This window comes from Lycorma delicatula, chromosome 1, assembly GCF_047948215.1.
Source record: "Lycorma delicatula isolate Av1 chromosome 1, ASM4794821v1, whole genome shotgun sequence".
In the NCBI taxonomy this organism is placed as follows: Eukaryota; Metazoa; Arthropoda; class Insecta; order Hemiptera; family Fulgoridae; genus Lycorma; species Lycorma delicatula.
This window is the reverse complement of record NC_134455.1, coordinates 6,976,878-6,991,837: the sequence shown is the minus strand read 5'-3', so window position 1 is coordinate 6,991,837 and position 14,960 is coordinate 6,976,878. Positions and strand designations below refer to the sequence as shown.

Sequence of the window (14,960 nt, the reverse complement as noted above, 5' to 3'; positions counted from 1 at the left end):
TTAAGTTGCCAGTAAATGGTAGAATATCATTCGTCAAAAAGCACAGATTATGATTTAACTGTCTTAATAGTAACCACAATGTCAAAGAATGTTATAATTATCATTATTATAAATACTGTAAGCGTAAACATCATTCAATCTTGCTCAACAATGCATTCTCCCAAGTTAAGGAATCTAACACTATTTCTAAGGATAAAACAGAAGACACAGTTAAAGGGATAGCTCAGGTTGACCAAAACGTATGCAGTAACTATATTGCAGTTTAAAGATTCAGAGCACGACACGAGTTTTACTAGCCACTGCTATAGTTGGTGTCAAGGATTCACAAAAAACGCTACAACCTTGCAGGGTGTTGCTTGATGCAGGCTCGCAAGCTAACTTCATTACTGAAGACACGGGTTCAGCGCTTAAAATAAAAGCGTGAACGGGAATATCTACCAATTCATTGAATAAATAACATTTCAGCCACCGTAAAATACAGTGTTACCGTTCAGTTACATTCTAATTATCAAGAATATGCAACTACAATTAAATGTTTTGTATTACCTAGCATTACAAGTTCTATGCCCTCCGAACCCATCAATAAGAGTACGTGGAACCTTCCAAAATTCGTAAAACTTGCGGATTATCAATTTAACACACCCGGTAATATAAACATATTGATATGATCTGAATTGTATTTACATTTAATGAAGAAAGGTCGAATAAAGAAAACTGAGAACTTCCCAGTCATTCAAGAAACCACATTAGGTTGGATAGTCGCAGGTAGATTACCATCAACTGATGAAATTGAAAACCCGCCTAAAATAACGTCACTATTCAATAATTCAGAACTAAATATTCATAATCAGTTAAAACAATTTTGGGAACTGGAGGAGTGTTAATCTATAAACAAATTTTTTTCTAAATTAAAAATATCAAAGATAAAAAAGTTCTCAAATTTAGATTTAAAAAAAAATCACTACAAGATTTTTATCTTTATGTTCAGAAGAGATCTATTCCAAAACCTAAAATTAATTTAAAAGGGTTAAGATACACTAAAAATGATACAACACTCGCATAACCCTGAAAACAAATGGTATGATAATAAATCAGAAAATAAATTTATAAAAATAAAAGAAAAAACCGATAAAAATCATAAGGGGTCAAAAAAATAAATTTGAGGAAAAATCAACTTGAAAAAATGAAAGAATATTACTACAACTTTTACAAATCTCATAAGTGGATAAATACCTCAATCCTTATGCATTAAGAAAGAAAATAATAAGTTAGCCATAAACAAAGAAGAAAATTGTCAACCTTTAGCAAACTACTTTTAAAATCTCCTATATTGTGAAAAACCAACTAAAAAACTTCATTTGTAAAAATGAAGTTTTCAAAATAAAAACTATAAACCCCATAAATCAAACAATTAAAAGATACATTAAATAAAAAAAATTTAAATAAGATTCCAGGTGAAGATAACAAGACCACCAAGATGAGGTCTAGTGGTGAACTCATCATTGTGAATCAGCTGATTTTGAAGTCGAGTGTTCTAAGGTTCAAATTATAGTAAAGGCAGTTAGTTACTTTTATACAGATTTTAATACCAGATGTTCTTTGATGGTTGGGTTTCAACCACACATCTCATCTCAGGAATGGTCAACCTGAGACTGTACAAGACTCTACACTTCATTTACAATCATACGTAAATCATCCTCATTCATCCTTTGAAATAATATGTTACGGCGGTTCTAAAGGCTTAACAGAAAAAGAAAAGGTGAAAATAGCATAACCGCAAAAACTTTAAAACCTAGTGAAGAAATAGGTGCTAAAATCATAAAGATAAAATCTGGAAATGAACAGATTCAGAAAATTGCTCTAATCACCCTTTGCCTAAAAAAGGAGATAATAAATAACACATAAATAATTACAGAGAAATTTCTTTCTTACCAACAGAAAAAAATTATTATCCAAAACCTTTCTTCAAAAATGTTAAATCGACAATTGGATAATCGGATTGAAGAATATCAAGCTGGTTTTAAAAATGGATGATCTTGTCCACACATTTTTTTAAAATTTAAAACAAATAATTAGGTATTTAAATCCAGCTAATAAAAAAGTAAACTTGATTTTTGTAGATTTCAAGAAAGCTAATGACTCTATTGATATTCATTTTTCAACATTTTGAAAGAATTTAGGTTAGGTAAAACACTGGAAATAATTAAGACTAAAAAATACAACCTAAAAAGTTTAGATTTGTGGGAAACCTTTCAAAACTGTAAGTGAAGTTCAAAAACTGGTTGGACTATCTTTAGAGAACTTTGGTTTAGAGAACGGAAAAAGTTGAAAGAAGTATGCAGAGTCAAAAAATATATAAGCTGGATAGGACTAAAGAATCTATACACTGTCTAATCTAGCTTTTGCAAATAATTTAGACAACATTAAATTAAGATTAAAACTTCTCAAGGAAACTACAGTAAAAGTAAGTCTGTAGATTTAATTAAAAAAAAAAACAATCAGTCTTAAATGACAAAAATGCACCATAAGTATTCAAGACAAATTACTAGAAACATTAAGAAAACTTAATTTTAATTATAGTGGAAAAAATAGCAATCTCAAATGTGAAGAGACAGTTAAGGTAATAGCAGAAACTGAAGAAATAGTTGTTTATATCAAAATATTCTTATCTAAAAACCGTAATTTAAGGCACAAAAACACAGCAATAAAACCAGAAGTACTTTCAGAAATGTTACTTTTCCAATCAGAAATATTACTTTTAATGGGATGTTAAGGTATAAATCTTCTCTGAAAGTTTTATAAAAGAAATAAATCTAAGAAAAAATTGGAACCTATCATTACAAAAGACACAAATTATGGAATAGGATCAATCAAACTCAGAACAGTACAATTTTTGCACAAAAATAATTAGAAATTAAGGAGTTACTTTTTATGACCACCTTAAAAAAAACAGTGTTACTAATTGTGGTTGTTACAGGCGTGTGTGGAGTTAGTATGTCTCAATTAGAAGTCTCTTCAGATAGCAATCTGAGAAGTGTTCACAAAACATGTTGAGCAGAGGCTCACTGTTCACAGGAGATAGTGAGTATGGTTCCCCTCATACAGAAATGTTAAAGTAGTTAATATTAATTTCAAATGTAGAATAATAAAAGCTGTTGCGTCGCTTGCATAAGATCGAACTATTCAAGTAGCGCTACTGTCTTGTACACCATGTAATACAAAATATTAGTTTTACTTCTTTTTTACATAATGTTTTTCTTCCTAATTTTATTCATTAATTGTTAGTGCACTAATAGAGCAACACACAACATGGCCAAGTCGCCAACTATTATGTATCAATATTCTTTTGTTAAAAGTGTTAGTATCATTTCTTGTTAATAAAGTTGTTATGTTCAATTCAGTGTTTATTCTACAGTCCATTAATCAAATTAAATTTCAATTATCAATACAATATATATTGGACCGACGACCCGGATATTTATCAGTGAAAATACGATTCAACAATGATGGAACAATGTCTATGAATTAGGACTTATAAATCAACGTGACTTGTCACTCTTATTACAATATTGTTAGTTGTTAAGCATGTTTATACTACGTTAATTATCAAATTACAAACTACCTAACTACCAAATCTAAGTAATATGTCTACAACAGATTTAGAAACTCAAATGAATCAAAACCGGCGTAAACGAGGTACATTTAAACGCACTATTACACGCATAAAAACATTTGCAGAGTCTTTAGACTCTGAAAAACCAGCTCTTTGTTTAGTAAAGGTCAAACTGGATCATTTAGAAACAACTTGGCAAAAATATGATTAGGTGCAAACCGTTTTAGAACTTAACCACGAAAATGAAGATGCAGATAGGAAGAAGTAGAAGAAATATTTCTTATTCTTAAATCAAAGTTACAAAAAAATCTTAAATTTTAACTGCAGCCATCATAAAAAAGATAAATCTATTATTCTACCAAAAATAGATTTGCCGAAATTTAATGGTTCTTATGAAGACTGGTTAGTTACCGTTTAGTGAATTTTTCCGTGCAGTAGTTCATGACAACGAAAATATAACTGTAATTCAAAAATTTTATTACTCAACATCATCGTTAACTGATTCCGCTCTACAAATAATCAAAAACTTATCGGTCACAGCTGATAATTATACAGTCGCCTGGAAATAACTCGAAACTAGGTTTGCCAACAAGCAACTTGTAGCTTCAATACATGCTCGTGAAATACTTAATGTTCAGAGTATTCCAAAGGAATCTGCATCTGGCATATCTAATTTTATTGATACTATATCGAGTAATATAAATGCGTTCAAGGCATTAAAACTGAAGACTAATTATGCAGAATTGGTTTTAACCCAATTATTTGTCCAGCGCTTAGACCAAGCAAATATACAGGCCTGGGAATCCACCATATCGACTGATACCTTCCCGGATATCGATCAGTTTATCAGTTTCCTAGAAAGGCGCAGACAAATCTTAGAAAGTTCTGTTTCAGAGTCCCAAGGCAACAATTCTCAAAAATATTCGGTAGATTCGCGTTGCACGAAACAATACAATCAATTTAAGATAGACAAAGACTTTAAGTCTTCCCAGAATATTCATGCTCATGCAGTTAGTATAGCAAACTCGGAATGTCCTTACTGTAAGCAACCTCATTTACTCTACAAATGTATGAATTTTCTTAAGTTGCCAGTAAATGGTAGAATATCATTCGTCAAAAAGCACAGATTATGATTTAACTGTCTTAATAGTAACCACAATGTCAAAGAATGTTATAATTATCATTATTATAAATACTGTAAGCGTAAACATCATTCAATCTTGCTCAACAATGCATTCTCCCAAGTTAAGGAATCTAACACTATTTCTAAGGATAAAACAGAAGACACAGTTAAAGGGATAGCTCAGGTTGACCAAAACGTATGCAGTAACTATATTGCAGTTTAAAGATTCAGAGCACGACACGAGTTTTACTAGCCACTGCTATAGTTGGTGTCAAGGATTCACAAAAAACGCTACAACCTTGCAGGGTGTTGCTTGATGCAGGCTCGCAAGCTAACTTCATTACTGAAGACACGGGTTCAGCGCTTAAAATAAAAGCGTGAACGGGAATATCTACCAATTCATTGAATAAATAACATTTCAGCCACCGTAAAATACAGTGTTACCGTTCAGTTACATTCTAATTATCAAGAATATGCAACTACAATTAAATGTTTTGTATTACCTAGCATTACAAGTTCTATGCCCTCCGAACCCATCAATAAGAGTACGTGGAACCTTCCAAAATTCGTAAAACTTGCGGATTATCAATTTAACACACCCGGTAATATAAACATATTGATATGATCTGAATTGTATTTACATTTAATGAAGAAAGGTCGAATAAAGAAAACTGAGAACTTCCCAGTCATTCAAGAAACCACATTAGGTTGGATAGTCGCAGGTAGATTACCATCAACTGATGAAATTGAAAACCCGCCTAAAATAACGTCACTATTCAATAATTCAGAACTAAATATTCATAATCAGTTAAAACAATTTTGGGAACTGGAGGAGTGTTAATCTATAAACAAATTTTTTTCTAAATTAAAAATATCAAAGATAAAAAAGTTCTCAAATTTAGATTTAAAAAAAAATCACTACAAGATTTTTATCTTTATGTTCAGAAGAGATCTATTCCAAAACCTAAAATTAATTTAAAAGGGTTAAGATACACTAAAAATGATACAACACTCGCATAACCCTGAAAACAAATGGTATGATAATAAATCAGAAAATAAATTTATAAAAATAAAAGAAAAAACCGATAAAAATCATAAGGGGTCAAAAAAATAAATTTGAGGAAAAATCAACTTGAAAAAATGAAAGAATATTACTACAACTTTTACAAATCTCATAAGTGGATAAATACCTCAATCCTTATGCATTAAGAAAGAAAATAATAAGTTAGCCATAAACAAAGAAGAAAATTGTCAACCTTTAGCAAACTACTTTTAAAATCTCCTATATTGTGAAAAACCAACTAAAAAACTTCATTTGTAAAAATGAAGTTTTCAAAATAAAAACTATAAACCCCATAAATCAAACAATTAAAAGATACATTAAATAAAAAAAATTTAAATAAGATTCCAGGTGAAGATAACAAGACCACCAAGATGAGGTCTAGTGGTGAACTCATCATTGTGAATCAGCTGATTTTGAAGTCGAGTGTTCTAAGGTTCAAATTATAGTAAAGGCAGTTAGTTACTTTTATACAGATTTTAATACCAGATGTTCTTTGATGGTTGGGTTTCAACCACACATCTCATCTCAGGAATGGTCAACCTGAGACTGTACAAGACTCTACACTTCATTTACAATCATACGTAAATCATCCTCATTCATCCTTTGAAATAATATGTTACGGCGGTTCTAAAGGCTTAACAGAAAAAGAAAAGGTGAAAATAGCATAACCGCAAAAACTTTAAAACCTAGTGAAGAAATAGGTGCTAAAATCATAAAGATAAAATCTGGAAATGAACAGATTCAGAAAATTGCTCTAATCACCCTTTGCCTAAAAAAGGAGATAATAAATAACACATAAATAATTACAGAGAAATTTCTTTCTTACCAACAGAAAAAAATTATTATCCAAAACCTTTCTTCAAAAATGTTAAATCGACAATTGGATAATCGGATTGAAGAATATCAAGCTGGTTTTAAAAATGGATGATCTTGTCCACACATTTTTTTAAAATTTAAAACAAATAATTAGGTATTTAAATCCAGCTAATAAAAAAGTAAACTTGATTTTTGTAGATTTCAAGAAAGCTAATGACTCTATTGATATTCATTTTTCAACATTTTGAAAGAATTTAGGTTAGGTAAAACACTGGAAATAATTAAGACTAAAAAATACAACCTAAAAAGTTTAGATTTGTGGGAAACCTTTCAAAACTGTAAGTGAAGTTCAAAAACTGGTTGGACTATCTTTAGAGAACTTTGGTTTAGAGAACGGAAAAAGTTGAAAGAAGTATGCAGAGTCAAAAAATATATAAGCTGGAAAGGACTAACGAATCTATACACTGTCTAATCTAGCTTTTGCAAATAATTTAGACAACATTAAATTAAGATTAAAACTTCTCAAGGAAACTACAGTAAAAGTAGGTCTGTAGATTTAATTAAAAAAAAAAACAAACAATCTTAAATGACAAAAATGCACCATAAGTATTCAAGACAAATTACTAGAAATATTAAGAAAACTTAATTTTAATTATAGTGAAAAAAATATCAATCTCAAATGTGAAGAGACAGTTAAGGTAATAGCAGAAACTGAAGAAATAGTTGTTTATATCAAAATATTCTTATCTAAAAACCGTAATATAAGGCACAAAAACACAGCAATAAAACCAGAAGTACTTTCAGAAATGTTACTTTTCCTATCAGAAATATTACTTTTAATGGGATGTTAAGGTATAAATCTTCTCTGAAAGTTTTATAAAAGAAATAAATCTAAGAAAAAATTGGAACCTATCATTACAAAAGACACAAATTATGGAATAGGATCAATCAAACTCAGAACAGTACAATTTTTGCTCAAAAATAATTAGAAATTAAGGAGTTACTTTTTATGAACACCTTAAAAAAAACAGTGTTACTAATTGTGGTTGTTACAGGCATGTGTGGAGTTAGTATGTCTCAATTAGAAGTCTCTTCAGATAGCAATCTGAGAAGTGTTCACAAAACATGTTGAGCAGAGGCTCACTGTTCACAGGAGATAGTGAGTATGGTTCCCCTCATACAGAAATGTTAAAGTAGTTAATATTAATTTCAAATGTAGAATAATAAAAGCTGTTGCGTCGCTTGCATAAGATCGAACTATTCAAGTAGCGCTACTGTCTTGTACACCATGTAATACAAAATATTAGTTTTACTTCTTTTTTACATAATGTTTTTCTTCCTAATTTTATTCATTAATTGTTAGTGCACTAAGAGAGCAATACACAACATGGCCAAGTCGCCAACTATTATGTATCAATATTCTTTTGTTAAAAGTGTTAGTATCATTTCTTGTTAATAAAGTTGTTATGTTCAATTCAGTGTTTATTCTACAGTCCATTAATTAAATTAAATTTCAATTATCAATACAATATATATTGGTCCGCCGACCCGGATATTTATCAGTGAAAATACGATTCAACAATGATGGAACAATGTCTATGAATTAGGACTTATAAATCAACGATCTGAATGCTGTATTTTTATAAAAATGTACGAATATTACGAGGTGTTACTGGTAAGCTGACTTGTCACTCTTATTACAATATTGTTAGTTGTTAAGCATGTTTATACTACGTTAATTATCAAATTACAAACTTCCTAACTACCAAATCTAAGTAATATGTCTACAACAGATATAGAAACTCAAATGAATCAAAACTGCCGTAAACGAGGTACATTTAAACGCACTATTACACGCATAAAAACATTTGCAGAGTCTTTAGAGTCTGAAAAACCAGATCTTTGTTTAGTAAAGGTCAAACTGGATCATTTAGAAACAACTTGGCAAAAATATGATTAGGTGCAAACCGTTTTAGAACTTAACCACGAAAATGAAGATGCAGATAGGCAGAAGTGGAAGAAATATTTCTTATTCTTAAATCAAAGTTACAAAAAAATCTTAAATTCTAACTGCAGCCATCATAAAAAAGATAAATCTATTATTCTACCAAAAATAGATTTGCCGAAATTTAATGGTTCTTATGAAGACTGGTTAACGTTTAGTGAATTTTTCCGTGCAGTAGTTCATGACAACGAAAATTTAACTGTAATTCAAAAATTTTATTACTTAACATCATCGTTAACTGATTCCGCTCTACAAATAATCAAAAACTTATCGGTCACAGCTGATAATTATACAGTCGCCTGGAAATTACTCGAAACTAGGTTTGCCAACAAGCAACTTATAGCTTCAATACATGCTCGTGAAATACTTAATGTTCAGAGTATTCCAAAGGAATCTGCATCTGGCATATCTAATTTTATTGATACAATATCGAGTAATATAAATGCGTTAAAGGCATTAAAACTCAAGACTAATTATCCAGAATTGGTTTTAACCCAATTATTTGTCCAGCGCTTAGACCAAGCAACTATACGGGCCTGGGAATCCACCATATCGACTGATACCTTCCCGGATATCGATCAGTTTATCAGTTTCCTAGAAAGGCGCAGACAAATCTTAGAAAGTTCTGTTTCAGAGTCCCAAGGTAACAATTCTCAAAAATATTCGGTAGATTCGCGTTGCACGAAACAATACAATCAATTTAAGAGAGACAAAGACTTTAAGTCTTCCCAGAAAATTCATGCTCATGCAGTTAGTATAGCAAACTCGGAATGTCCTTACTGTAAGCAACCTCATTTACTCTACAAATGTACGAATTTTCTTAAGTTGCCAGTAAATGGTAGAATATCATTCGTCAAAAAGCACAGATTATGATTTAACTGTCTTAATAGTAACCACAATGTCAAAGAATGTTATAATTATCATTATTATAAATACTGTAAGCGTAAACATCATTCAATCTTGCTCAACAATGCATTCTCCCAAGTTAAGGAATCTAACACTATTTCTAAGGATAAAACAGAAGACACAGTTAAAGGGATAGCTCAGGTTGATCCAAACGTATGCATTAACTATTGCAGTTTAAAGATTCAGAGCACGACACGAGTTTTACTAGCCACTGCTATAGTTGGTGTCAAGGATTCACAAAAAACGCTACAACCTTGCAGGGTGTTGCTTGATGCAGGCTCGCAAGCTAACTTCATTACTGAAGACACGGGTTCAGCGTTTACAATAAAAGCGTTAACGGGAATATCTACCAATTCATGGAATAAATAACATTTCAGCCACCGTAAAATACAGTGTTACCGTTCAGTTACATTCAAATTATCAAGAATATGCAACTACAATTAAATGTTTTGTATTACCTAGCATTACAAGTTCTATGCCCTCCGAACCCATCAATAAGAGTACGTGGAACCTTCCAAAATTTGTAAAACTTGCGGATTATCAATTTAACACACCCGGTAATATAGACATATTGATATGATCTGAATTGTATTTACATTTAATGAAGAAACGTCGAATAAAGAAAACTGAGAACTTCCCAGTCATTCAAGAAACCACATTAGGTTGGATAGTCGCATGTAGATTACCATCAACTGATGAAATTGAAAACCCGCCTAAAATAACGTCACTATTTATTAATTCAGAACTAAATATTCATAATCAGTTAAAACAATTTTGGGAACTGGAGGAGATTAAAACTACTCCTCGCACCAAAGAAGAAAGGATGTGCGAACAACATTTTCTGGAAAACATCAAGCGAAATCAAGATGGCAGATTCATTGTTAGATTACCCAGACGACAAAACCATACACCCCTTGGGCATTCTTTCGACAATGCGCATCGCAGATTCTTGTTATTAGAGAGGAAATTAAACAAAGTCACTAATCTTAAAGAGGACTATGGCAATTTTATTAAGGAATATCTTGAACTCGATTACATGCAGGTAATTGAACAACCAACAAGAAACGATGCTTTGACATGCAATGATACCTTTGAGAGACCATACTATCTACCACATCACGCAGTATTCAAACAAACCAGTAGTACCACCAAACTACGAGTCGTATTTGTTGCCTCAGCTAAGGCTGACAATGGAATATCCCTTAACGACACGCTCATGGTAGGTCCGACTGTGCAGCAAGACTTAATATCGATAGTATTACGCTTTAGAACACATGTATACACTATGACCGCCGACATTGCGAAAATGTATAGACAAGTACTGGTTGATCCAAGGGATTATGATCTTGAAAGGATTATATGGCGAAATTCTAGTGAAGAAGAAATTGGCCATTACAAACTAAAAACAATAACATTTGGAACAGCATCCGCGCCATTTCTCGCCACAAGATGCATTATACAACTGGCCAACGAAAACTCAAAACAATTTCCTAAGGCTTCTGAAGTGATACGTCATGAATTCTACGTAGATGACTTACAAACTGGTACTGATGATTTAACTGAGGCCGTGCAACTGCAAGGTGAAATAACAGCGATTCTAAAGCAAGCGGGATTCGACCTACGTAAATGGTGCTCTAACAGCTCAACTCTCCTGGAATCCGTATCCGAAACCGATGATTCAAACCATACATTTAACTTTTCTAGCGAGGGAATCGATCCATTAGGTTTAATTTGGAACCTCATTCAAGATACGTTATGTTTTTCAACTAATGTAAAAACCGACAACTTATTTACTAAAAGAACCCGTATTGGCCACAATATCTTCAATATTCAACCCCCTTGGTCTGTTAGGTCTAATTATTATGCAGTGTAAGGTATTCATGCAACAATTATGGCTCCAAAATCTAGAATGGGACGATAAACTTCCAGAAAATCTTCTTAATAAATGGTCTGACATTTGTAAAAAACTTCCATTCATCGAGCAAATTAAGATTTCTAGATTAGTCAAGTGTACTGGAAAAATATTTGATATACAATTACATGGATTTTCTGACGCTTTAAAAGATGGTTATGGAGCTTGTATATACTTACGTTCAGTTAACACCTTTGGAAATATATCAGTTAAACTTCTTTGCTCTAAATCACGGGTGGCTCCAGTAAAACAAATATCTATTCCAAGATTGGAATTATGTGTAGCACTCTTGATGGCAAGGTTGCTTAACTTTGTAAACCCTGTACTTAAATTAACTATAAATAAAATTTATTTATGGACTGATTCTACAGTTGTACTTTCTTGGATATCAGCATTACCAACAAAATGGAAGACCTTTGTAGCAAATCGAGTTTCAGAAATCCAAGACTTAACCGATGGCTGTGTTTGGGGACATGTTTCTACAGATGAAAATCCAGCTGATGTACTTTCTCGTGGAAACGACGCAGTTGAATTACAGATCAATCAATTATGGTGGTATGGGCCTTCTTGGCTTAACAAACCGTAAGAATACTGGAATCATAAACCTTTTGATGAAACTAACTTAGAAGCTGATTGTTCAAGTGAACTTCGCAATATATCTACTTCATTTGCGGTAACCACAAATTTGTCAGATTTATCAGACTCATTTTCGTCTTTACAAAAAATGATAAATACGCTTTCTTATTGTATAAGATTTTTTAAAATTTTGAAATCTAAAGATAATAGTATCAATAGAGATGTCTTATCAGTTAAGGAAAAGGAATCTACTTTGTTACATACATGTTGTATCATACATACCCAAAATATTATTTGCAAACTGAAATCAAGAAATTGACCACCAATTCAAGCATCTCCAAAGATAGTAAATTGTATTCGTTATATCCATTCCTAGACAGCATGAACTGCTTAAGAGTAGGAGGAAGATTGCAACTATCTCAATTGAATTTTGATGGCAAGCATCCGATTATTCTTCCACTCAAATCCAATCTTAATAGTGATAAACGAGCATTTGAGAATGTTACATGCAGGACCTCAATTGGTTCATTCTCAATTATGTGAGAGGTACTGGATAATAAATGGTAAAAATTTCATCAGATCAATTTTGCACAAGTGCCTATTATGCATCCGGTTTAAGGTAAAACAGTCAACAATTAATGGGTCAATTGCCGAGTCATCACACTCAGGTAGCATACAAACCATTTATGAACTCTGGTATAGATTATGCCGGACCTCTGACAATTCGGCATGGTGGGCGGAATTCAAAGATAAAAACAAAATGTTATATCGCTCTATTTATTTGTCTTTCTACAAAGGCGATACATTTGGAATTAGTCAGCGATTTATCAACTCATGCGTTCTTAGCAGCACTGAGAAGATTTACTTCAAGAAGAGATCTATGTTCAAAATTTTATAGCGATAATGGAACGAACTTCATGGGCACAAATAATTTGCTTCGCTCGATGTACTCATTTTTAAATAATAGCCACGTGAGACAAAAAATAGTAAACTCTGCATCTGAAATTGGCATCCAGTGGCACTTTATACCTCCCAATTCCCCTCACTTTGGAGGCCTTTGGGAGGCAGCTGTAAAGTCAGTAAAATTTCACCTCCGACATGTGGTAGGAAATGTAGCCTTTACGTTTGAAGAGCTCAATACTATTCTGACTCAGATTGAAGCTTGTCTTAATTCTCGACCTTTAAGTGCCTTATCTTGCAACCCATCCGACCCAAAACCTTTGACACCTGGACATTTTCTTGTAGGTGGCCCACTTACTTCCTTGCCAGATCATAAACTAACTGACATCCCTATAAACAGGCGTAACAGGTGGCAGTTAGTTCAGCGATGTTTTCAACATGTTTGGCATCGACGGTCAGCTGATTACTTATCTCAGTTTCAGCAACGCTCTAAATGGAAATCTGAATCACCATCTCTGAAACCTGGAAATCTGGTGCTAATAAAAGAAGACAACATTCCTCCTCTTCAATGGAAGTTGGGAATAGTTGAGAACGTTTATCCCGGTCCAGACAATCTAGTTCATGTGGTAACAGTTCGAAACTCCTTAGGAGTGTTTAAAAGGCCAGTGACAAAATTATGCCCGTTACCCACCAGTGACTAATATTATGTTAAACAGTAATTTTATTTAAGTGAGAAATCATATCGATTTCTGGTGGGCGGTATGTTGCGTTGCTTGCATAAGATCGAACTATTCAAGTAGCGCCACTCAGTAGCGCTACAGTCTTGTACACCACGTGATACAAAATATTAGTTTTCCTTCTTTTTTACATAATGTTTTTCTTCCTAATTTTATTCATTAATTGTTAGTGCACTAAGAGAGCAATACACAACATGGCCAAGTCGCCAACTATTATGTATCAATATTCTTTTGTTAAAAGTGTTAGTATCATTTCTTGTTAATAAAGTTGTTATGTTCAATTCAGTGTTTATTCTACAGTCCATTAATCAAATTAAATTTCAATTATCAATACAAGACAAAAGCCTTTCAAAAAATTTATATCTGTATAATATATTAACATAAATACATAATCTACAAGTTGTATTCTGCCTTTCAATATAATAGTAAAGGAAAAATAATGATGGTTTACAACATATTACAAAATTAAAAAAAAAAAAAAAATTACCTGTCTTACATGCTGAGAAACTATGTAAAAGTCAAAAAAGTGTCGCCTTGTCACAGTATTATCCATTACAGTACCAGGAGGAGGATTACAAAAGTCACCATCAGATCCACCACTTGTCTGCACAAGTAACAAATAATGCTGAATACTATCAATGACAATTTTAAAAAACTATTAAGTTTAATAACATACCTAATTTTAAATGAGTTCATCAAACATACTTAAAGAACACTATACTATTATTGTGTGATACTGTGTATCACACAAGAAATTTATATATTTGACTGGCTTTATTAATTTTGCCTGAAATTTTGCATGGAATACCAACAAAATACAGCTAAAATAACAAAAAATACCTATGAAAAAAATATAAAATACAAAAAATATGTAAATACATATACAAAATAATACATATGAGGTCAGTAAATAAAGTAATGAAACTCCCGCTTCATTACTTTATAAAGTAAAACCAGTTATTTACTGGTTTACCTGGTAAAAACCTTTTATTTACAATCACTTTTGAAATAGTTCCCTTAGGAAGCCACGCAATGCTTCAAATGATATTCCACTCTACATAGCAGTGTTGGAACTCAGAAACTGGAATATCCTTTAGATGGTCAGTTACATTTTTTTCATGCTTTCTACTGTTCCGAAATGGTGTCCTTTGAGATGTTTTTTAATGTCAGCAACAGGAAAAAGTTGCAGGAACTCAACTAAGGTGAATAAGGTGGTTGAGGAACCACAGGAATATTTTTCTTTGCTAAAAACTCATTAATTGAGACTGCAGTGTGACAAGGTGTATTGTCACACCTGACAGTGCGATGG

General features: G+C 32.1%; 1 protein-coding gene across 1 annotated transcript in view; it reads right to left on the bottom strand.

Annotated features, from left to right (window-relative positions):
- Nucleotides 1-14,960, bottom strand: part of AGO3 (Argonaute 3) — a 140,164-nt gene that overhangs the window by 24,089 nt on the left and 101,115 nt on the right. The window contains exon 15 of the mRNA XM_075362583.1: nt 14,139-14,255. Within this exon, the coding sequence (XP_075218698.1) occupies nt 14,139-14,255 (117 nt within the window). The remainder of the gene's footprint in view (nt 1-14,138; nt 14,256-14,960) is intronic.